Source organism: Malus domestica, chromosome 05, assembly GCF_042453785.1.
Source record: "Malus domestica chromosome 05, GDT2T_hap1".
Taxonomy (NCBI): domain Eukaryota; kingdom Viridiplantae; phylum Streptophyta; class Magnoliopsida; order Rosales; family Rosaceae; genus Malus; species Malus domestica.
The window spans coordinates 15,548,355-15,572,111 of NC_091665.1; the positions used below are offsets into that span (position 1 = coordinate 15,548,355).

Sequence of the window (23,757 nt, forward strand, 5' to 3'; positions counted from 1 at the left end):
AAACGCTCCGAACTGAGAACTTCCTGCTTCGCTCATAATGCCAGATTCTCCTGTCTTTGACATCCCGTACGCTAAGCGGAATGCTTTGAATTGCCTCCACCTCCTCAGCAAAGAAAATATCATTTCACAACTGCACATTCCATTGCTTCCTTCAACATGATATAGAGAATAATGCCCATATTAAATATAAAAAAAAAAGGCAAAAGACTGTTTACTACCCTCATGTTTCCTGGTTTTCAACATTTAGTACATCAAGTTTTTTCATCCCAAAGTCATACCTAAAGTGTAAATTTTGGGATAGTCACATACATCCGTTAATCAAACTATTAAGTCTCCCGTTAACTATGACGTGGCGCCTATGTGGACAATGATTGGGCGCCACGTATCATCCACGTCTCATTAAAAATTTAAAATAATTAATTAAATAAAATAAAATAAAACCAAATCCCCACCCGTGCCCACTCACCTATCTTCCACCTCCCTTCCTTCTTCCCTCTACAACACCCTTTTCGGCTCCCCCTTTTCTCTCCCCCATTTTTATCCCCGCTTCTCCACAATCACCACCTCCTCCATCATTCCTCTCCTAACCCCACCCCCTATTCCTCCTCCTTATCCTGCACCCCGTACACAAATCCCATTTCACCAAATCCAATTGATTTTACAACCACCTAATTTCCCAAAATTTCAAATTGAATCAAAAAAATAAATAAACAATTAAATTTTTTGAGTTGTTTGAGCTGCTTTAATGGCTTTGTCGGAAAACATGGCAAGCATGATGGCGTTGGCTTTCCAACCTAACACCTTACCTACTATTAGATCTTTGACGCCTTTGCCTTCTCCCTCCCTTCTCGGCCTCCACTACAAATCCAACCCTCTCCCTCCCTCAACCCACAACCCACTCAATTTAAAAAAATAAAAAATAAAAAAAATAAAAAAAGTTTATGGGCACCCTACATCCCTTCTCTTCCCTAAATCCACGGCGACGGCTGCACCGCGAGCTGAGGAAGTTCCAGACCCTCGCGGTCTGCTACGTCGAACGATTGCTCCGATTCAGGTCATGGTGATGAAGATGAATGATGAAATGACGTCGCACTCTGAAATCGTACGGCTCGGATTTGGTCATGGCGATGAAAACGAAGGACGAAACGACGTCGTTGTTCTTCACGACGTTGTTGGAGTACATTAAGAGCTCGAAGAAGAGCCAGGATTTCGAGATCCTGTCAGGTCGGCTGGCGATGGTGGTTTTCACAGCGACGGTGTCGGTGGTCCCGTGGAGGTGGTGACTGGTAGGGGTGAGTGCAGAGAAAGTGGGGAGAATAAGGGATGGGGTTGGTAAGGGTGAATGCAGAGGAGGGGAATGGATGGGTGTGCGGGGAAAAGAAGGGAGGGAGAATGAGGGAGAAGAAAGAATGGGGTCGGGAGGTGGGGAAAGGATGGATGTGCAGAGGTTGGGTAGGTGCTGAGAAGAGAAGAGAGAGAGAAGGAAGGGGGTCAGGGTGGGGAAGACGATAGGGTTCTAGGTTTTTTTTTAATATTTAATTGATTATTTTAATATTTTTAATGACACGTGGTGCCCAATCATTGTCTACATGGGCGCCACGTTATCACTTAACAAGAGAATTAACAGTTTGACTAACAGATGTATGAGACTGTCCCAAAATTAACACTTTAGGTATGACTCTAGGATGAAAAAAACTTCATGTACTAAATGTTGAAAACCATGAAACTTCAGGGTAGCAAATAAAGTTTAACCCTAAAATGATTATTTATTAGAAGACTCAAAATCGTTGACCAAAAGAAAATATCTCCAAACTGATGGAAATAATTAAACAAATTGGTCATTAAATATCTACAAATGTACATCTTCATATTTTTTTAAATACATTCAATATTATTTATACTAGGAGATGAGAGAGTGGGTCATAATATGATAGTTATAATCCTTTGGTACGAATTCGTCTTTAGTAAGAATCAAATCTGGATCTCTCACTTCCATGGAAAAAATAAATATTACTAGATTGTAGTACTAAGTGACAAAAATTTGAAATAAGAATAATAAGATATTTTGTACTTTAAACCTAGGCCTGGTAATTCCTGACACGACCCGATAACTCGACACGACACGACACGACACGAAATTAACAGGTGTTTGGGTCGACACGATACGAATCGAGTCGTTATCGGGTAACCTGATAAGCACCTGTTAAGATAACAGGTTGGTTCGGGTATACACGTGGGTAACACGATACACGATAAGCAAAATATTAATTTTATAATTTTATAACCCTACAAAAATACTATAATAATTATATATATTAATTTAACAAAAACTATAACAATTATATATTTATATAATTAAATATTAAAAATTGGTGACCATTAGATCGGCTTAAATATACATACCATTCAATTTCTTAAGAGTTATACGTACAAAATAAATAAATTTAAATCTACTAAATAAATATATATATATATATATATATATATATACCATTGAACTTGATGGGATACGAATTCTACGAAACTAATTTCAACTATCCAACCGTCAAATTTTTTTGTATATTCTTCGAGATCACATCAACAAAAAATCGCAAAAATCAAACATTCAGAGATCAAGTAACGGGACAAAACTTTTCGACGGTTATCAACGAAAAATCACGATTTAACAGGTATTTTCACTCCGATTTCGATGATTTTTTATAGCTACAATCCTTGACCCTATATGAATACAATGAATGAACTCGATCTTCAATTTAAAATATTTACACTAGTGGATACCACAAAATCTTATGTTATACTTAATGAAAGTATGAATAAACTCTTCAGTGTTAGTGATTCTATTGTTTTTATGGGATACGCATTCTACGAAACTAGCTTCAACGATCCAACCACCAAACATGTTTGTATATACTTCAAGATCGCATATGCCAAAAATTACAAAAAACAAAACATTCAGAGATCAAGTAACAAGACAAAACTTTTCGATGGTTATAAACGAAAAATCACGATTTAATGGTTATTTTAACTCCGATTTTGATGATTTTTTACAGCTACACTCCTTTACCCTATATGAATACAATGAATGAATTCGATCTTCAATTTAAATATTTAATCTAGTGGATACCACAAAATCTTATGTTATACTTAAAAAAAGTATAAATAAACTCTAAGTGTTAGTGAATCTATCGTTTTGATGGGATACGCATTCTACCAAACAAATTTCAATGATCTAACCGTCAAACTTGTTTGTATATGCTTCACGATCACATACGCCAAAAATCGTAAAAAAACAAACATTCAGAGATCAAGTAACGGGACAAAACGTTTCGACAGTTATCAACCAAATATCATGATTTAACGGTTATTTTAACTCCGATTTTGATGATTTTTTTACAGCTACACTCTTTGACCCTATATGAATACAATGAATAAACTCAATCTTCAATTTAAATATTTACATTAGTGGATACCACAAAATTTTATGTTATACTTCATGAAAGTACGAATAAACTCTTTAAGTGTTAGTGAATCTATCGTTTTGATGAGATATGCATTCTACGAAACTCATTTCAACGATCCAACCGTTAAACTTGTTTGTATATGCTTCGAGGTCGCATAACCTAAAAATTGCAAAAAAAAAAAACATTTACAGATCAAGTAACTGGACAAAACGTTTTGACGGTTAATAATGAAACATCACGATTTAACAGTTATTTTATCTCCAATTTTGATGATTTTTTACAGCTACACTCCTTCACCGTATATGAATACAATGAATGAATTCGATCTTCAATTTAAAATGTTTACACTAGTGGATACCACAAAATCTTATGTTATACTTAATGAAAGTATAAATAAACTTTAAGTGTTAGTGAATCTATTGTTTTGATGGGATACGCATTCTACCAAACTAATTTCAACGATCAAACCGTCAAACTTGTTTGTATATGCTTCAAAATCACACACGCTAAAAATCGCAAAAAACAAACATTCAAAGATCAACTAATGGGACAAAACTTTTCTACGGTTATCAACGAAAAATCACGATTTAACGGTTATTTTAACTCCGATTTTGATGATTTTTTACAGCTACACTCCTTGACCCTATATAAATACAATGAATGAATTCGATCTTCAATTTAAAACATTTACTCTAGTGGATATCACAAAATCTAATTTTATACTTAATGAAAGTATGAATAAACTTTCAAATGCTAGTGAATCTATCATTTTGGGGTACGCATTCTACTAAACTAATTTCAACGATCCAACCGTCAAACTTGTTTGTATATGCTTCAAGATCGCAAACACTAAAAATCGAAAAAACCAAACATTCAAAGATCAAGTAACGGGACAAAACTTTTCGACGGTTATCAACAAAAAATCATGATTTAACGGTTATTTTAACTCCGATTTTAATGATTTTTTACAGCTACACTCCTCGACCCTATACAAATACAATGAATGAACTCAATCTTCAATTTAAAATAATTACACTAGTGGATACCACAAAATCTTATGTTATACTTAATGAAAGTATGAATGAACTCTTAAGTGTTAATGAATCTATTATTTTGATGGGATGCGCATTCTACCAAACTAATTTCAAAGATCAAACCGTCAAACTTGTTTGTACATGCTTCGAGATCGCATACACTAAAAATCGCAAAAAAAACAAACATTTAGAGATCAAGTAACGGGACAAAACTTTTTTACGGTTATCAACAAAAAATCACGATTTAACGGTTATTTTAACTCCGATTTTGACAATTTTTTACAGCTACACTCCTTCACCCTATATGAATACAGTGAATGAACTCGATCTTCAATTTAAAATATTTACACTAGTGGGTAATACAAAATCTTATGTCATACTTAATGAAAGTATGAATAAACTCTTAAGTGTTAGTGATTCTATTGTTTTGATGGGATACGCATTCTATGAAACTAGTTTCAATGATCCAACCGTCAAACATGTATGTATATACTTCGAGATTGCATACGCCAAAAATTGCAAAAAACAAACATTCAAAGATCAAGTAACAGGACAAAACATTTCGACGGTTATCAACGAAAAATCACGATTTAACGGTTATTTTAACTCCGATTTTGATGATTTTTTACAGCTACTCTCCTTGACACTATATGAATACAATGAATGAATTCGATCTTCAATTTCAAATATTTACACTAGTGGATATTGCAAAATCTTATGTTATACTTAATGAAATTATAAATAAACTCTTAGTGTTAATGAATCTATCGTTTTGATGGGATACGCATTCTATGAAACAAATTTCAACTATCCAACCGTCAAACTTGTTTGTATATGCTTCAATATCATGTACGCCAAAAATCACAAAAAAACAAACATTCAGAGATCAAGTAATGGGACAAAACTTTTCGACGGTTTTCAACAAAAAATCACGATTTAAAGGTTATTTTAATTCCGATTTTGGTGATTTTTTACAACTACACTCCTTGAGGATTGCAATGACATACGGGCTATCTTGCATGATTACGAATAGGCTTCGGGTCAGGTAGTTAACTATCGGAAGTATGCCCACAAAGCCACTCATTTGATGTAATAGCTTTTGGAATACTTATTGTGTTAAACTATTATATGTTTAATGAAGGGCAAGGCTTATTGTTAATCACTATTTATTGTATTATGTGTTTAAGCAATAAGGGAATCTAAGAAATGTATTTAATCTAAGAGAGAAGTGATCTAAGGAAGTTAGATTAACGAGACCTTTCTCTTATTTTCATTCCTAAAATGTTCCTAGCCATAGGATTGCCAATTGGGCATTGACAATCCGCTAAGGTTAGTATGTGTTATGTTAACTCAAGCATGAGTATGACTAGTCTCAAGTCATTTAGTGTTGGACACTGAGACAAACACGTAGGTGCTCAAAAGGTAATCGAGTACATTGAACAATGATCAAAAGAGAGTTCAAACATACATGTCATGTAAGAACTCATAAGTTGCAATATGCAAATTAGTCCTTTGACATGAGGCATTATAGATGTCTAATGGTTAGGTCATTGATCTTTGATCATGTCAAGGGCATTCCATCGAGAGTGTCCATGACATTGTTGGGGTTAAGCTGTCTAGTCATGTAGGCATATGAGTGCACAACAAGGGATCTCTAACCTTCCATGGTGGAGGGAGAATGCATTCAGGAGTCTTTGGATAAAGCATACAAATATGACTTAGGAAGTTTGTTCCAAATCATATTTAATTGAATCATATAGAGAAATATCATATTGAATAGTAGACATGAATCAAACTATCACTCAAACAATGTGATTAAGAGTATTGTATTAGAGAAGGATCGTATTGCATTGTAATTGTAACGGGATAGGTTCTCCAACCACTTCTACTTGGCTTGGGTAGCCATTACATACTGCTAGGTGTCACTCATGGTTTGTGGAAAGCCTAAAGATTAGCAAACACTAATCTTCATCAAAGGGAGAATTGAAATGAAGTTTCAATTCACAATCGATTGTGTAACAATCGCCCACTGCCTCGCTAATTGGAACCTAATGTATCGTACATCGAGTAAGGATGAAAGTGAAAAAATATAAATGAGATGCATAAACAATGAAATGGTTTAATTGAGAATGGTCAAGATTAATTAATTAGTTAATTAATTATATAAAAGGTTCGTATTGGGCTTTCAAGTTAGTTTCGGGTCTTGGGGCCCAAAAGGGTTTCTTGGTCCATAAGGCCCTTTGAGTTTAAGTTGTGTGACAACCAAAACTAAATGGAAAATAAACCAAATACAAAGTTAAAACCGGCCATAAGTTGATTGGTAGCAAACTTGGGTTAATTGCAAGTTTGCCAATGATGCGAAAATTAACTTAACACTCAAATTAACCCTCTTGTTGTCAAATTGTAGTATAAATACAAGTAGAGAACGTTCTAAACCGGGGATTAGGAGGGCTTGCTAAAACCTCTAAACTGACTCAAAAACATAAAAGCAAAGTTAAAAACATTAGAATAAACTCAAAGGACTCAAAACAGGTTCACAAGACTCAAAACAACTTCAAAACACTCAAAACTGCCTAAAAACACCAACTAGGCAGTTTCTGACTCTAAACACAACTTTGGACGAATTTAGATTTATGGCTTGACTCAAAACACTCAAAAACACAAACAAAACATATTCTAACTAATTAGACACTCTAAAGTAAAGGGGGATTGGGTTTTGGACGAAAATAAAGTAAAAACAAAACAGAAACTAGAACTAGACAGATTTGCACGAAATTGGGGATTTGAATGGATGATTGGTTAGCTAGACTTCCTTCTCCACACATAATACACTTGCATACAAATTGATGTTCAGTTGTTCTTTCGATAAACCATAAACCTCAATGCCCCAGATTAACCGTGAACTGCACTAATTAACCCTCAAATTTTCCTAGTTTCATTTAATTGGATGATTGCATGCGACAACCCAAATTATTCCTCACAAGTTCCCTACATGAATTGCATAATAGAGATACGAACAAGGTTCATTAAGTTCTATGAAAATCATAAGCATTGACAAGGCACTTGTAACTATGAATTGCATGATATTTATGACAGGAATTTACTTAACACGATCGTGACTAGCAACCTCCACTACTTGTGAATATAAGTTCATAACAATTAGGTGAAACTCCCTTATATTTTAGCATCAAATTCATGCATGAAAACTAAGTGTCGACCCTCAATCAACATACAAGAATAATTATCAATCAGGCCGTTAAGTAAATTGCATTCAAGGTTTATGAAATCACAACTGAAAGTAATCAATTTATATTGCAAATATATTCATCGCTTTGAATTCCCTCTAGCAAAAACGAGTTTAGCCACTCATGTTCACAGAACAAAGATTATTAAACTTAAACATTGAAAACAAAGAATGAAAACGCCTAAAAACGCTTCAACAATCCAATCTTGAATGGCAAGCACGTCCAAGGGTCTCCTTCCTTCTCCTTTTCTGCGGCACAAGGGTTGTGAGAATGGATGAGTGGTGAATTATGGTGGTGGATGGATGTAGGTGAATTATGGTGAAGGGTGGATGGGTGGATGATGGAATGTGTTGATGGATGTCCCCAATGGTGCGGCATAAGGGCTTTATTTATAGGAGGAGGAAAGGGCACGGTTTTGAAGTAGTTTTAGGGAAGGATTTAGCTTTCCAAATCCCCAAGAAAAGCTAACAGAAATCAATGAATTTAGGAAAGGAAAATATTTGGCAAATTCGAAGGAAAAGAGGTAAATAATTGTGGCAGAGAAGAGGAAAGGTGGAATTTGGTGCGGCATAGGTTTTAAGGAAAAGGAAATGTGTTTTAGGACATAAAATAGGAAGGAGAACCTCTCCCTTGTGCGGCAAGGGATGGAACAAAACAGGAATGTGGTTTAGGTGCAGAAAATAGGAAAGAAAGGTTGTGTCTTGTGCAATAAGGAACAAGAAATCAAAGGAGTGTTGCGGCAATATCTAGGGCAGGTTCTAGGACTTCTAGAAACATGTAATTGGGCAACCTAACATGTTTTGAAACCCTTTTGTGGCTGGAACATAGGTGAGGAAGGATTAGGAAACTTCCAAGCCAAGAATAGAAACTTCCAACTTTAGAAACTTTGGCTTCCAATTCTGAACTCTTTGTTCTTCATTTCTTTCATCTCATTATTCATTCCTAGCCTTCTTTGATCTTCAATTTCGTCCATCTACTTAGCTCTTCCATGCCCAAAACTGCTCCAAAAGGCTCCAAAATGCATTTTCTTGCTACTTTAGCCCTTTGGACCTATAAACACACAAAAATGGCTTGAAATACTAAATTAACTAAGAAATAACAACATAATTGCACAAGAACAAGCTAACTAAGTCGCATAAATATGCTCCTATCAAATTCCCCCACACTTAGATTTTGCTAGCCCTCGAGCAAAACGAAACAAACAAAATAAAACAAAGTAAAACCTAGACCTTCCAACAATTGTCTTAGGGATTTCCAATGCATAAGACATGCTAAAACTCATTACTTACACAGATTTTAGTCATCCTTACCCTCGATCACATACTTAATCATAGTCACCATTCACTAGCTCGCATTTAATCCATTAAAACAACATTTTGAATGTAGTAACATGCCTTAGAAAATTCCCTCAATTCCTTACTAGATATGCACTCAATTTTCACTCAAATTTTCTAACTACACACCCTACACTAGGTATATGTGAGAAGATTGATGTAAACATGAAAACTAGTACTCACATATGCTATAGCAAAGAAAGCACTTTTCTGGAATTATTAATGCATGTATATATATGATCTCATGAACGGAATGCTACTACTTAGAAGCGAGAACCAGGAATATCATATGCTCATACCAATTCCAAACTCCACATATTGAAACACATAACACTCAAGATGGAAGTAAAGGGTTGTAACGGGGTTAAGGGTAATGGCTAACAAAGAAAGGATAGGGATAACAAACGTTCTTAAAGAAATAGTAAGCAAAGCAATGAAATCACACTTAGAAGTCTCTCTTGAATGCAGCAATCTATTTTGAACAAAAAGGGAAGATTTACACATTTTAGGGCCATATTCAATGTTTTGGATCCTTTCTTCAACAATAAACACTTTTGAACTCATTCTTACTCCTTTTCAAACTCTTTTTCTTTCTTTTCTTTCTTTTCACACGTTTTCTCATCTTTTTCTTTTCTTTTCAAATGCAAAACTTAAAATTGAGCTTAAAACAACCAATCCTTCCCCCACACTTGTTTTTTTGCATAATGTAGATCAAAAGGAATTCATTTTAAGTCATGCTTCACTATCCTTTAAGAACAAGGGTTTGGACAGTCCTATACTAGGCTAGGTAAGGATAATGTGGGTTAACAAAGAACATAGGCTAAACAAGGCTCAAAGGGGGTTTAATCCTACATAACATAAGGAAATAGAGGGTACGGCTATTTGGCTTTGGTGGTAACTAAACAACTTCATCTTGAATATGTGTTATGCACTCAATATCATGCTTTGAATGGAACGGGCATGAGTTCTAGTATTTGGATCTATAATGATGAAACGCATTCTAAGTAGCAACCAAGCAAAGAATAATGAGATCATGCAACGACTTTAGAAAACAAGAAATCACATATTAATAACTCTCCAAATAACGTTTAGGCTCAAGTCTCACAGGGTTGTAGCGTTAGTTTGAGTTCCTTCCTTCAACCATGTTACAAAAACTGATTGTTTTTCTTTTATGATTGCATGTGAATTCATAAATTATAACCACAACCAAGCATAAACCAAAGAGCATATCAAACTTTCATCCATGTTTGTAACTTTCTTCAACAGTCATGTAATTAAAAACCAAATCCTCATCATTGTGTTGGAAGGTACCCTAGACTCAAACAAACACACAAAAAGAACTCAAAAACAACACTTTTTGGGTTTTCAAAACAATTTTTTCAAATTCTGTTTTTCAAATTTTCGGATTTTTACTTCAAAACACATTAAAACACACCAAAACACACTAAAAACACTTAAAAACAGTGAGAAACAGCTTTAGAAGTAATGGGTGATAAAATCCCATGAATTTGCATAAAAAACACTTATTTACCCCCCCCCCACACTTAAATCAAACATTGTCTTCAATGTTTCAAGCATAAACTCACACAAAAGTAAATAAACAAACAACGAATAAACACACTAAACATGGCAGAATAGAAACAACAAAGAGAAGGGTTTAGGAATGCAAATCTGGAAGTGGAGTGATTCCTAGGTCTTCCTTTGTTGAATGCATGGGTTGCCTCCCAAGAAGCACTTGCTTTAACGTCTTGTAGCCGGACAATACTTCCATGGAATTGATCTTTGAATGGAAGGTGATACTTGAAATGATCCGGCAATGGTTTAAATTCTAGTGTAGGTGCCTAAATCATCAAAATCAGCAAGTTAATAGAAAACAAAATCGAAGTTAGAGAAGATGGCTTACTTGCTTGCTCCGACACAAACTTAATTACAAACACCACATCTTTGAAGGTTGATATTGGACTTGGCCAGATTGAATGTGATGGTTGGGCCTTGTCCCGTATCATAAAATTCAACTTCTTTGGGCTTTATTGTCTCATGTACAACCTCCTTGATGCATTTTACACATTTGCCAGCCACTTCTTTCTCTTAACTCCTTCTTCTTGGTGTACAAGGTTCTTTGAACATTTCAACATAATCTGGAACTTGATTTGGTGTGCCAAGAATTGGGATATCACTTTGCACCTTTGGAATGGCTTCCAGAATGTCTTGTTCACTCTCATCTTTCTTGGGAATTAAAAACCTGCGAGGAAAAGGTGCATTCGGAGGAATAACATTAGAATGAAATGAAATTGGGACATCCTTACTTGTGGTGGATGGTTTAGAGGGCTTAAGGGGTTGCGGCAAGGGTTGTTATACCCTTGCCGTGTGTATGTCTTTTTCCTTCTCCTCAATCAGTAGCTCCTCATCCACTTCTAGGCTATGTTATGACATTTTTAGGTCAGCTCCAACCTCCATAGCACTTCCCAAAGTGATAGCATCATGGATTTCAAAATCTTCCTTCGAATTTTCAATAGTTGAGTTGGAGAGTTTACTTTGCTCTTGAATTTGTGCCATGAACTCCATAATATGCCCAATTTGCTTCTCCAATTCACCCGTCTTCTTGGCTTGATTTTGCATCTCTTTGTTTCTATTTTCTACTTCCTGGTTCAAAGAGGTGAGTAACTTATTAAACATATCATTATCCAAAGACGTACCTGAATTGAATTTCCCAGATTGTTGTGGTGGCTGTGATGGTTCATATGACCAGTGATAGAACTCCTCAGATGGCTGTGAATAATCTTCTTGTTGTGAGCCATGCGTCAAAGAGGTTAGTACATCAAGAATTTCATCATAACTCATAAGCATACTTGAATTTGATTGGAATTGTTATGGGGGAGGTTGTGGTGGCTGCATAGGTCTTGAATAGAACTCCTCTTCTTGCTGCTAATTCCATCTTGTTGGAATTGTTGAGGTTCTCCCCACATGTAATCTGAATAATCTCTCCAATCCAAATTGTAATCGCTAGAAAACATGTTGTCCCATGATTGGCTATGGCCTTGATAACCCCAAACATCTTCATTTGCAGTGAATTAAGAACATTGATGAGTTGGATATCCTTGCCCATAGGACACACCACATGTAGGGACACTTTGCATTGTGGTCCTTTCGGCATATTGTCACAATTGAGAAGTAAGTTTCGCCAATTGAGCTTGAATGGTAGCAAATTCCATGTCTTCCTTCTCTAGTACCTGAAATCAAGGAAACAAAACTAAATCAAATATCAAAAGTAAAAATAAAAGACAAACAAAAACAAAGTCAGTAACTAAAACAAAAGACACGAAAAAGAAACAACAGGGGATTAGTAAAGTTGCTAATCCCCGGCAACGGCGCCAAAATTTGATGCAAAAATTAACTTAACACTCAAATTAACCCTCTTGTTGTCAAATTGTAGTACAAATGCAAGTAGGGATCATTCTAAACCGGGGATTGTAGTATAAATGCAAGTAGGTGATAGGAGCATATTTATGCGCCTTAGTTAGTTAGTTCTTACGCATTTATGTTGTGTTTTCTTAGTTAAGTTAGTCTTTTAAGCTATTTTCATGAGTTTTCAGGTTTTAAAGACAAAGTGAGCAAAAAGATGCAATTTGGAGCGTTTTGGAGCAAAATTGGGCTAGAATGGAGTTCATGCATATGAAGCACAAAGGATGGACGAATTTGAGGGATTGATGAGGCTAGGAATGTGTTTCAAAGTTGAAGACTTGAAGATGCAAAGTTTCCTAATTGAAGTGGGAAAGTGCTTAATTGAAGATGAAATCCTAGTCAAACATGGATTCCTAGTTGAAGAATGATTCCTAAGTGAAGTTGGATTCCTAGAAGATTGAAGTTTCCTACTCAAACAAGGTTTCCTACTCGAAGAAGGGAAGTTAAAGCCAAAGAATCAGCTCAAGTGAAGAAATCTTATCCAAAACATTATCCAAACCCTATCCTATCCTATCTTATCCTAATCCTAATCCACCTATATTTCAGCTACTTGGGAGGATTCCTAGCTATATTGGGATGCTTAAAATCAGATTTCTAGAAAACCTAATCCTTTCCTACAAAAATGGCGCCTAGAACCTTTCTAGAAGACCTTTGCCTTGCATTGCAAATCAGCCACTTTCCCTCCACTTTTGTGCCTTGAGTTTTTACCCAATTCCCTTGGGATTTTGGTTTCTAGAAGCCCTTATCCCTTCCTAGATAAGTGCCGCACCTTATCCTCCCATTCCCTTTGGATTTCTGATTTCTTTTCCTTCAAGGATTGTGTTTTATTTTCCTATGCAACTTAGGCCTTTAAATCCTTTTCCTTTGCTACTTAGGGGCTGTGATTTTCAACCTATATATATGTAGTGCCACACCCTTTCATTCTCACCACTCTCTACCACATTTTCACTACACCATTCACCCAAAAACCCCTCATTGTGCTGTGAGTTTGCAAGGAGAAGAAGGAAGAAATCTGGAGCCGTGCATGCCATTCAAGGAGCTTGGATTGTTGGAGCGATTCTAGGTGTTTTCTATCTTTATGTCAATGTTTAAATTTATTTATCTTTGTTTATTTGCGAACATGAGGAACTAATTTCTTTATAGTTAGAGGGGAATTCAAAGCCATGATCATATGTTTTATATGACTTGATTTCTTCCAGTTATGATTTCATAAATCGTGAATGTGGTTTACTTATCTATTTGATTGATAACATGTTTATGTATGATGATTGAGGGTCGACACTTAGTTTGCATGCATGAATTTGATGCTAGAGTATGAGGGAATTTCACCTAATCGTTATTAACTTATATTCATAAGTAGTAAAAGTCGCTAGTCATGATTGTGTTAAGTAAATCCTAGGCAAGAGTAACATCTGTATCCCATAGTTATGAATGCCTCGTCAATGCTTATGATTTCCATTGAACTTAATGATCTTTGATATGTCTCTTTATCATGCGTATTCCATAGTTAGGGTCCTTGATAAGAATAATTTGGTTGTAATGCGTATTCCATTCAATTCAATGAATCTAGGGAAATCTGAGAATTAATTGGTGCAATCTAGTTAATTTGGGGCATTGTCATTCATGGTTTGTTGAAAGAGTAATTGGAAATCGAGTCATATGCATATGGTTCATGTGTGGAGAAGGAACCTTCTAACTAGCCTTTCACCATTCTTTTTCATCCAAAATCGTTTTCGTTAAGTTTGTCTTTAAAGTTTATGTTTTAAAGTCCAATTTCGTCAAAACCAAACCCCTTGCTTTTAAATCTTGTTTTTAGAGTCAAAACTTGTTTCCTTTAAGTCTTTTGAGTCTTTGAAGTTCTATTTTCGTCCAAATCACTTGTTAGGTCTAGAATTGAGTCTTTTTTATTGTTTCTTGCTGTTTTTAGTGTTTTAAGTTAGTTTTAAGTCTATAGAGTCTCGTTTAGTGTTTTTGAGTCTTATTTGTGTTGATTAGCATCCCTAGTTAATCCCCGGTTTAGAACGATCCCTACTTGCATCATTACTACAATTGTCATCAATAGGGTTTAATTTGTGTGTCAACATAATTTTCACATCAGTAGGGATCATTCTAAACCAGGGATTATGAGCGTTAGCTAAAACCTCTAAACTGACTCAAAAACATAAAACCAAAGTTAAAAACATTAGAATAAACTCAAAGGACTCAAAACATGTTCACAAGACTCAAAACAACTTAAAAACACTCAAAACTGCCTAAAAACACAAACTAGGCAGTTTCTGACTCTAAACACAACTTTGAACGAATTTAGGGTTATGGCTTGACTCAAAACACTCAAAAACACAAACAAAATAGATTCTAACTAATTAAACACTCTAAAGTAAAGGGGGATTGGGTTTTGGACGAAAATAAAGTAAAAACAAAACAGAAACTAGAACTAGACAGATTTGCACAAAATTGGGGATTTGAATGGATGATTGGTTAGCTAGAGTTCCTTCTCCACACATAACACACTTGCATACAAATTGATGTTCAGTTGTTCTTTCGATAAACCATAAACCTCATGGCCCCAGATTAACCGTGAATTGCACTAATTAACCCTCAGATTTTCCTAGTTTCATTGAATTGGATGAATGCATGCGACAACCCAAATTATTCCTCACAAGTTCCCTACATGAATTGCATAATAGAGATACGAACAAGGATCATTAAGTTCTATGAAAATCATAAGCATTGACAAGGCACTTGTAACTATGAATTGCATGATACTTATGACAGGAATTTACTTAACACGATTGTGACTAGCAACCTCCACTACTTGTGAATATAAGTTCATAACAATTAGGTGAAACTCCCTTATATTCTAGCATCAAATTCATGCATGCAAACTAAGTGTCGACCCTCAATCAACATACAAAAATAAGTTATCAATCAAGCCGTTAAGTAAATTGCATTCAAGGTTTATGAAATCACAACTGAAAGTAATCAATTCATATTGCAAATATATTCATGGCTTTGAATTCCCTCTAGCAAAAACGGGTTTAGCCACTCATGTTCACAAAACAAAGATTATTAAACTTAAACATTGAAAACAAAGAATGAAAACACCTAAAAACGCTCCAACAATCCAATCTTGAATGGCAAGCACGTCCAAGGGTCTCTTTCCTTCTCCTTTTCTGCGGCACAAGGGTTGTGAGAATGGATGAGTGGTGAATTATGGTGGTGGATGGATGTAGGTGAATTATGGTGAAGGGTGGATGGGTGGATGATGGAATGTGTTGATGGATGTCCCCAATGGTGCGGCAAAAGGGCTTTATTTATTGGGGGAGGAAAGGGCACGGTTTTGAAGTAGTTTTAGGGAAGGATTTAGCTTTCCAAATCCCCAAGAAAAGCTAACAAAAATCAATGAATTTAGGAAAGGAAAATATTTGGCAGATTCGAAGGAAAAGAGGTAAATTGTGGCAAAGAAAAGGAAAGGTGGAATTTGGTGCGACATAGGGTTTTAGGGAAAAGGAAATGTGTTTTAGGACATAAAATAGGAAGGAAAACCTCTCCCTTGTGCGGCAAAGGATGGAACAAAACAGGAATGTGGTTTAGGTGCAGAAAATAGGAAAGAAAGGTTGTGTCTTGTGCAGCAAGGAACAAGAAATCAAAGGAGTGCTGCGGCAATATCTAGGGCAGGTTCTAGGACTTCTAGAAATATGTAAGTAGGAAACCTAACATGTTTTGAAACTCTTTTGTGGCTAGATCATAGATGAGGAAGGATTAGGAAACTTCCAAGCCAAGAATAGAAACTTCCAACTTTATAAACTTTGGCTTCCAATTCTGAACTCTTTGTTCTTCATTTTCATTTCTTCATTTCTTTGATCTCATTATTCATTCCTAGCCTCCTTTGATCTTCAATTTCGTCCATCTACTTAGCTCCAAGCATGTGTTATCCATTCCATGCCCAAAACTGGTCCAAAAGGCTCCAAAATGCACTTTCTTGCTACTTTAGCCCTTTAGACCTAAAAACACACGAAAATGGCTTGAAATACTAAATTAACTAAGAAATAATAACATAATTGCACAAGAACAAGCTAACTAAGTCACATAAATATGCTCCTATCAGCCATCACATGTGAGGTGGTATAAAGGCATCTTTATAGCCATTCTCTCACAAGGGTTTTTTTTTTTATAGGCAAAAGAGAAAAATTCTTTCTCTTTTTGTCTTCCAAAGAGGCTGGCCATACTTATAGGAAAATAGCTAGCAATCTTCTTTCCTCTAAGTCATCCATTTCATCTTCACACCTCATCCTCCTTATCCTTGGTATGGAGACTAGAGACACTAAACTTTTGGTGTTCTTGGAGTTCCTCTCCTCAAATACTCAAGGACCAAAGGAGAAGCAAAGAAGCAACCATCCAAGGAGCAAATGAGGTGACTTGAAGGCCCTTCACTTGGGTGAATCCCTTGTGTAAATAAGGATGAGCTTCAAGGGTAATGAAACTCAAACTCTCTCTTCTCTTTAATTTGTTAAAGAGTCCTTTGGTTCACCATTCACTAGGCTTTGAAAGTCATGGGTTTTAGAATTGTTTTTGAATGCATGCCTACTTTAAAGTGTTATTAGCTTGCTTATGTGTTCAAATGTTCTTAGCTAGGACAAATTTTTTTTCCTTCAAGAAGCACTGTGCAACCATGGTAAGTCTCAAAATCCCTTTAATTTTTCATTTTAAACATGATCTTGTACCGTTTTTAACCTTTGTATGTGATTTGGGGAAAGGTTAGTGCGGATTGGATGAGGGAAGGATTTTCCAGTTTTATGGGAAATGAAAACTGTGGCCTTCTAACCATTTTCAGACCAATTTCTCAGCCAACACTGACCACAACTAGACTTCCAATAGGTATAGATTTATTTTGTACACTTCTAGGTTCACTTGGGTTTTTGTATCACTGGTTTTGGTTGATATTTGAGCTCATTTGGAGCTCTAAAAGTCAGCCATGCAATCTGCAAAAACTACAGATTTCATCAAGAAGGCTTGTGAAAGCACGTGGGCAGCCACGAGTGGTGTATGCAGTGCGTGGATGCCAGTGCAGCCATCTTGTGGTGGGGCGTAGAGGAACCCAAGGTCGCTCCTTTGGTTTCTCGACGTGTTAAACCCAAATCTGCCCTCCGTTTTCTGAAATTCGACCATTTCAAAATAGTTCCTTTAGTAGCCGTACTTAGTACGAAAAACACGTTTAAATGTTAGTACATTATATATTTACATTAATGATTTCGTTTCTAGGCGAAACGCATCACAAGGATCTTCAAAACCCACAGGCAGGTTCGACCCAATGACATAATCTGTGAGTGGGTCTTTACTTATAAATATCATATATTTATTAAGTTTCCATTTACACATTTGAAAAAGAATTTTATACGTATGCCTGGATTAGAATAACGTTTATAAGAATTAGCGAAATAATAGAATTTACAAAATTATCCTAAATCCTATGAGATGGATATGTATGTGTACTTTTATGGGATTTTAATTACGGCCATGATCAATATTTTATTTATTAGTATTATGTTGATGTGAATTATCAATTTACTGTTGCGTGATCGTATTTACATTATTTGCTCATCGTGTGCTACACTAGTGTCAGTACTCGCCCGGGCCAGGGCCAATCTTCATGTGTATGTTCATATCGCACCGTACGCTCACTTTGGATCCATTGTAGGTGCCAGTCCTGTCCTAGATTGCTATAGGCAATTACCCGTATGTGACGCGCATAGCGCCAGTCTTCACATGATTGTAGTACTAAAGCGTAAATCATACTTGTTTATTTCTGCGAGATATTGTGATTACTAGAAGTTATATGCTTATTTACAAATTTGTGATGTATTGAAGTCTTGAGATATTGTAGGCTACAGTAAGTATTTTCATACTATACATAGTATGTATATTTTGGAAACTATACTTGTTTTATAGAGAGGGCTTATTATATTTTCGAAAATGTTTTTACAAAACTTTATTTTTAGGCTCACTCACCTTGTTTTTCGCCCCTCCAGGTTTAGCAATTGAGCTTTTGTGTCGACGAGGATTTTTGGCAAATCTCGATGTAGGTGGTTACCTTCGATGGTATAATCTCCTACTTTACTGTACTTTACTCGTGTGAAATGGGTTCATTCCTGCCCGCAAGTTAGCACTTTTAGATTTAAATTTATTCACATTTTCCACATCACTACACTTTATGGCTTCGTCACCCTCCTAGTGTCGGCCAGCACAGCTTGATTCAAAGTTCAGGTGGACATTCCGGGTCGGGGTGTGTCAATGCTAGCATGATCGATTAATTGATGTAAGGTACAATCTCTAAACTTGGATTGATGTTTTCGATTATAGTGATTGATGAGATTTTATTATTATAGTAGTAAATATTATTATATAGTCTCGCTAAATATGTTTTCAAAACAGGGGTCATTATGTTAAACGATGATTTTATAACTGTGATAAAACTGGTCCACTCATGTTTTGTTTTATCGACCCTTACTTGATGTAAAAAGAGTAAGCAGAGCACTGGTGATGATGAGTGGGCTTGGTAGTGAACCTTTCATCCTTTCAATTTTCGGTGATGGTTCATTTACTGCAGTTTTATCTTAGTTGTAATAATGGTATAATCGTACCTTTGATTATGCATAGCACTACACTTTATTGTGGTTATTGTTGTGTGAAACTTCTAGCCGCTCTAATGTGATGTGATAATAATAGGGTTAAACCCAAGATAATTTGTGTCTCCAAGTGGGGAGGATGATAAGTGATTTATTGTAGCATCTTTGGATTTTATTAATGAACATCTTTGGTTCAAATTCTTACACATCATAAATATCTTGCTATGACTTCATCATTAAGTTCGCTTATGATGTCATCTCCAGATTGGGTCATATGGTCAATTTAATGTCGGCCAGTACATCACGTCCTCATAACTTTTGTTATTAGGGTCGGGGTGTGTCAGGTGATTTCAAATTGGACTCAACCTCTTAAAACATCTTAAATAACTACTAACATTTAGAAAAATGAGGACTCGTTAGGTTACCAAGGTTAAGTGATGATTCATTAGAATTAATTGATAATGCACTACAACAAAAAAAAACAAAACAAAAAAAAGAGGCTTTTGTGTACAAATTAAGGACACAAATGAGAAGTTTGCGTCTCTTTAAGCACCAACAGACTACAACAGCGCATGTTCAATAAAGGGCACCGCCTATTGTGCCCAGTGGAAAAAATGGACACAAAACATTTATGAACACGGAAACAATGCAAAGTTGGACATGTATACTTTGATCTGACAAATTTTGACAAAATACAGACAACAAAGGCTTCTTGTGTCTATAAATGTGATTTATGCACCATCATATGTGTTTTACTTTATAAATTTGAGCACAAAAAAGATATAAAACAAACAAACAAAAAACTAATTTTTATTTGATCACGGCACAAAAGGTACTATTGTGCCCACTAATCCATTAAACTATTTAAACTAGAGAACTTTAACAAAAAACTTCTGGTATTGTTCACTTTAACGAAAAACCACATTTTTACACTAAAAAGTCAATCCTGATACTATTCACTTTACCCTTTATTTTGTCTTTATCGTTAAAACTCAAAATTTGCAAAAAAAATTCATTAGTTTTACTTTTAAACTAACCTGCCAAATTTGGGGAAGGAAGCCCAACCCACACAAATTATCTCGTAACTTTTTTTTTTTCCATGGGACTTCAAAAGATAAACCTATTACTTTTTCTCTCTTTCCCTACATTTTTCTATTTCTTTCCCTCCCAATTCTTCTCTAGCTCATTTGAGGACGTATCTCACAGCATGTCAGTTCCTGCTCACAGATATCGATTGTCCTTCTCTAACCATCGTGTATCTTCCTTCTTCATCTTATCTCGGCTCGCTGACGCTTCCATACTTTACCACCGCTTACTCGTACTCGATATGAGATCTACCCGCTTAGACGGCCTGCCAACTTGCATGTTCTCACTTGACTAGTCGACAGCATGTTGTCCATACTTGATATGAGATTTTTCATGGTCACTACGAAAGCGATTGGTTGGTTTTTTTTCTCTTTTTTTTTATTGGGTAATTTTTCATTTGATTTTCTTTTTGAATTTTTGTATTTAATTATTTGCCTTATTTAATCTCTAGGCTCTTAAAAAGAAAGGGGCGAAAAACCACCACCAGGGCAGTCCTGAGTTTTTGGGTGTCCAGTGCAAAAGCTCAAAATGTGACATTTTTTAATACAGAAACATATGTTAAAAAAAAAATTTAACGAAGGCTGGAACTCAATCAAAGCTGAGAGGCTAGACCCTCACGCCCAAATTATATTACTTGAAAAAATATACAACGGGGGGGACATAGTACCTAAACCCCGACAATCAAAAATACAATCATATACAACCATTCCTAGCAAAGCTCCTTGAAATTTCAACCTTTAAGAAATTGTCTTCTAGCATTTTTTGAAGCAAAATCATCAATTATATCATCATACTCCAAGTCTTCAATCTCATCCTTTTCAATGCATAAGATTGCTAATCCATTTAGCCTATCTTGAATCATAGTGGTCTGCAAGTAAGATTTTAATAATTTCAATTTTGAAAAACTTCTTTCTGCATATGTCACGGTCACATGTATAGTCAACAGAACACGATAAGCAATCAAAACATTAGGACACATGTTAGTTTCTTTTACAAAGTTTGCTTTTTCCAGGATGTCCAAGGGTTATTAGAGAGAAATGCTTCTTTAGGTAACATCATTTGCAACACTTGTAATTCGGAACATAAGTCGGCTCCATCTACATCCATGGTATTTCCATGTTTCAAATGTGCTTCAAGATTCATACAATTTTCTTTTAGTTGTTTATCATCCAATGAAATTAACTTCAATGCATCAAACAAGAAGCCAAAAATAGATTCAAAAGCCTTTAATTGTTCAAACCTATGTTTCAGTTGAGAAAGAGCAATATCCACTATAATAAGAAAATAATATGTTCTAAATGATTCTTCAGTAGACTGTTGTTCCCTCTTATTACCATCAACTTCATCATGATGTCTTTTTCTAGGTCTATGACGTTTAGTTTGAAAAATAGGGTCAATTTTCGAATCAAGTGCAATTTCTTTAGCATCACGCATGGCAAAAGCAAAACCAGTTTCTTTGTAGTTTTCAAAAAAGTTAACAAGTGCTTCCAATGCCTTTACAGCAACATCAAGACACATGTCTTCAGATTGTAATTTTGTGCTCACCATGTTAATCTTCAACAAAATGTGATACCAAATAACCAAACTTAATACAAAATCAAAACTGGAAAGTTCTACTGATGCTAAACATCCTGCATCCCTACTCAATTGGGGATTCTCAGTAATTTCCACCAATGTAAACAAAGCATTTCTAACTTGGGCTACTTAGGATTTAATTGCTTTAACACTTTCAATGTGACTTTCCCATCGAGTAGTTGACAATGACTTCAAAGCTAAACCATCAATATGTTTAAGCAAAATATTCCAATGCTTTGTAGAGTTGGAAAACTCTGTATATATGTATTGACATGCTCCAAAAAAAGATTTTTCTTTAAGACATGAACTTGCCATATCACAAACTATTAAATTAAGACAATGAGAACCACATGGCATGTAAAAGGCTCTGGGATTTATGTCTAGTAATATTTTCTAGACACCTTGGTGTTTCCCTTTCATGTTAGATCCACTATCATAATCTTGTCCCCTCACATTATCAATATCAAGATCAAGAGACTTTAGGACATCTTGCAACTCATTAAAAAGTCTTTGTCCTGATGTATCTTCCACACTTAAAAACTCCATGAAATACTCCCTTATATTTATTGACCTACTTGACAAGTCAACACATCTCAAAATTAAAGTCATCTGTTCCACATAACTTGCATCAAAAGTACAATCAAGAATGACTAAAAAAAATTTGGCTTCTTTTACCTTTTTAATGATTGCGGTTTTGACTTTTGAAGCTAAAGTAGCTATAAACTCATTTTGGATTTTGTGGCTCAAATAGTGATGATGAATCTCTTTATTCTCAATGAGTTGAAAATGCTTTTGCATTATTGGATCAAACTCCACAATCATTTCAAGTAAACCTAAGAAGTTGCCATTAGAGTCTTCGTAAGGTCTTTCATTTGTTCCATGAAATGCTAAGCTACGTATGGGAAGACATTTCACAACAACAATAATTCTGAGCATCACTTGTTTCCAATGATTTGTCTCTTTCTTGATTCGCATTTGAAATTCTTTATCAATTGTCTGATTTTTTGTCAATCTACTTTTCAACTCAAACCAAGTTCTCGAATTAGTGAAATGCTCTTTACTCTTTTCATGTTGGTCAAGCTTCACACCAAGATGTCTCCAATCATTAATTCCATCTTTTGCTATCTCACTTTTTGAGGCAATTGTTTTAAACAATTTACAACAAAAGCAAAAGACTTTATCCAACTCTTTTGAGTACACGAGCCATTTCCTATCATAAATTTCACCTGTTAGTAATTTTCGATCATAGTAGTGTGAGGAAAATTTTCTAGAGAGTTTGTCCTTAGGATAAGTGAGATTAGTTTCTCGAATTGGTCCCTTTTCTACAAGTAAATCTCTCATTTCTTTATTAAGATCATCCCAAACTCTTGGATCATAAATATTTAAATGGATAATAGGTTCAGGAGATTCAATATTTTCCTCTACACCAATATGATCATCATCAACATTTAAATCCACATCACCACCATTTTCATGGTCTTGAGACTCATCACCAACATTTTCTTCCAAATCACTACCATTTTCATGGTCATGAGACTCTCCAACAACATTTTGTGACTCTTCACCAACATCATTTTCTCTCAAATTTTTAACTAACTCATTCTTTGTAGAGAAAAATTTATTAAGAGATCCGTTTAAACTTATGGCAATTTCGTTATCCTTTGCCTTTTTTTTCCTTTTCATATTACCAGAGAGTTGTTTCCTAAAAGACATGGCTTCGATAATTTGTTTACAAAAATTACCTACACATGATATAACAAAAATATCCTATCAAAATTATCATTCCAACACATATTATATATTTTAAAAACACTAACACAAAGTCTAACATATTATAAAAAATTGGGTTTGAAATAAAATCAAATAATTCAATTAGTCAAGAATTCAATTCATCAACAACAATTCTATATCACTTGCAAAATTTTATATTAAAT

General features: G+C 35.2%; 2 protein-coding genes across 2 annotated transcripts; both read right to left on the reverse strand.

Moving 5' to 3' along the window:
* Nucleotides 1-20,978: 20,978 nt before the first annotated feature.
* Nucleotides 20,979-21,796, reverse strand: LOC139196085 (uncharacterized). Its single transcript, XM_070821748.1, has 2 exons — nt 21,350-21,796; nt 20,979-21,116 (listed from the first exon to the last, which is right to left on the reverse strand). The coding sequence occupies exons 1-2, from the start codon at nt 21,794-21,796 to the stop codon at nt 20,979-20,981; spliced, it is 585 nt and encodes a 194-aa protein (XP_070677849.1).
* Nucleotides 21,797-22,216: 420 nt separating this feature from the next.
* LOC114825073 (uncharacterized) lies at nt 22,217-23,536 on the reverse strand. The gene has a single exon (XM_029103412.1). It carries the CDS (start codon nt 23,534-23,536, stop codon nt 22,217-22,219), a length of 1,320 nt encoding a protein of 439 aa, XP_028959245.1.
* Between the last annotated feature and the right edge of the window lie 221 nt (nt 23,537-23,757).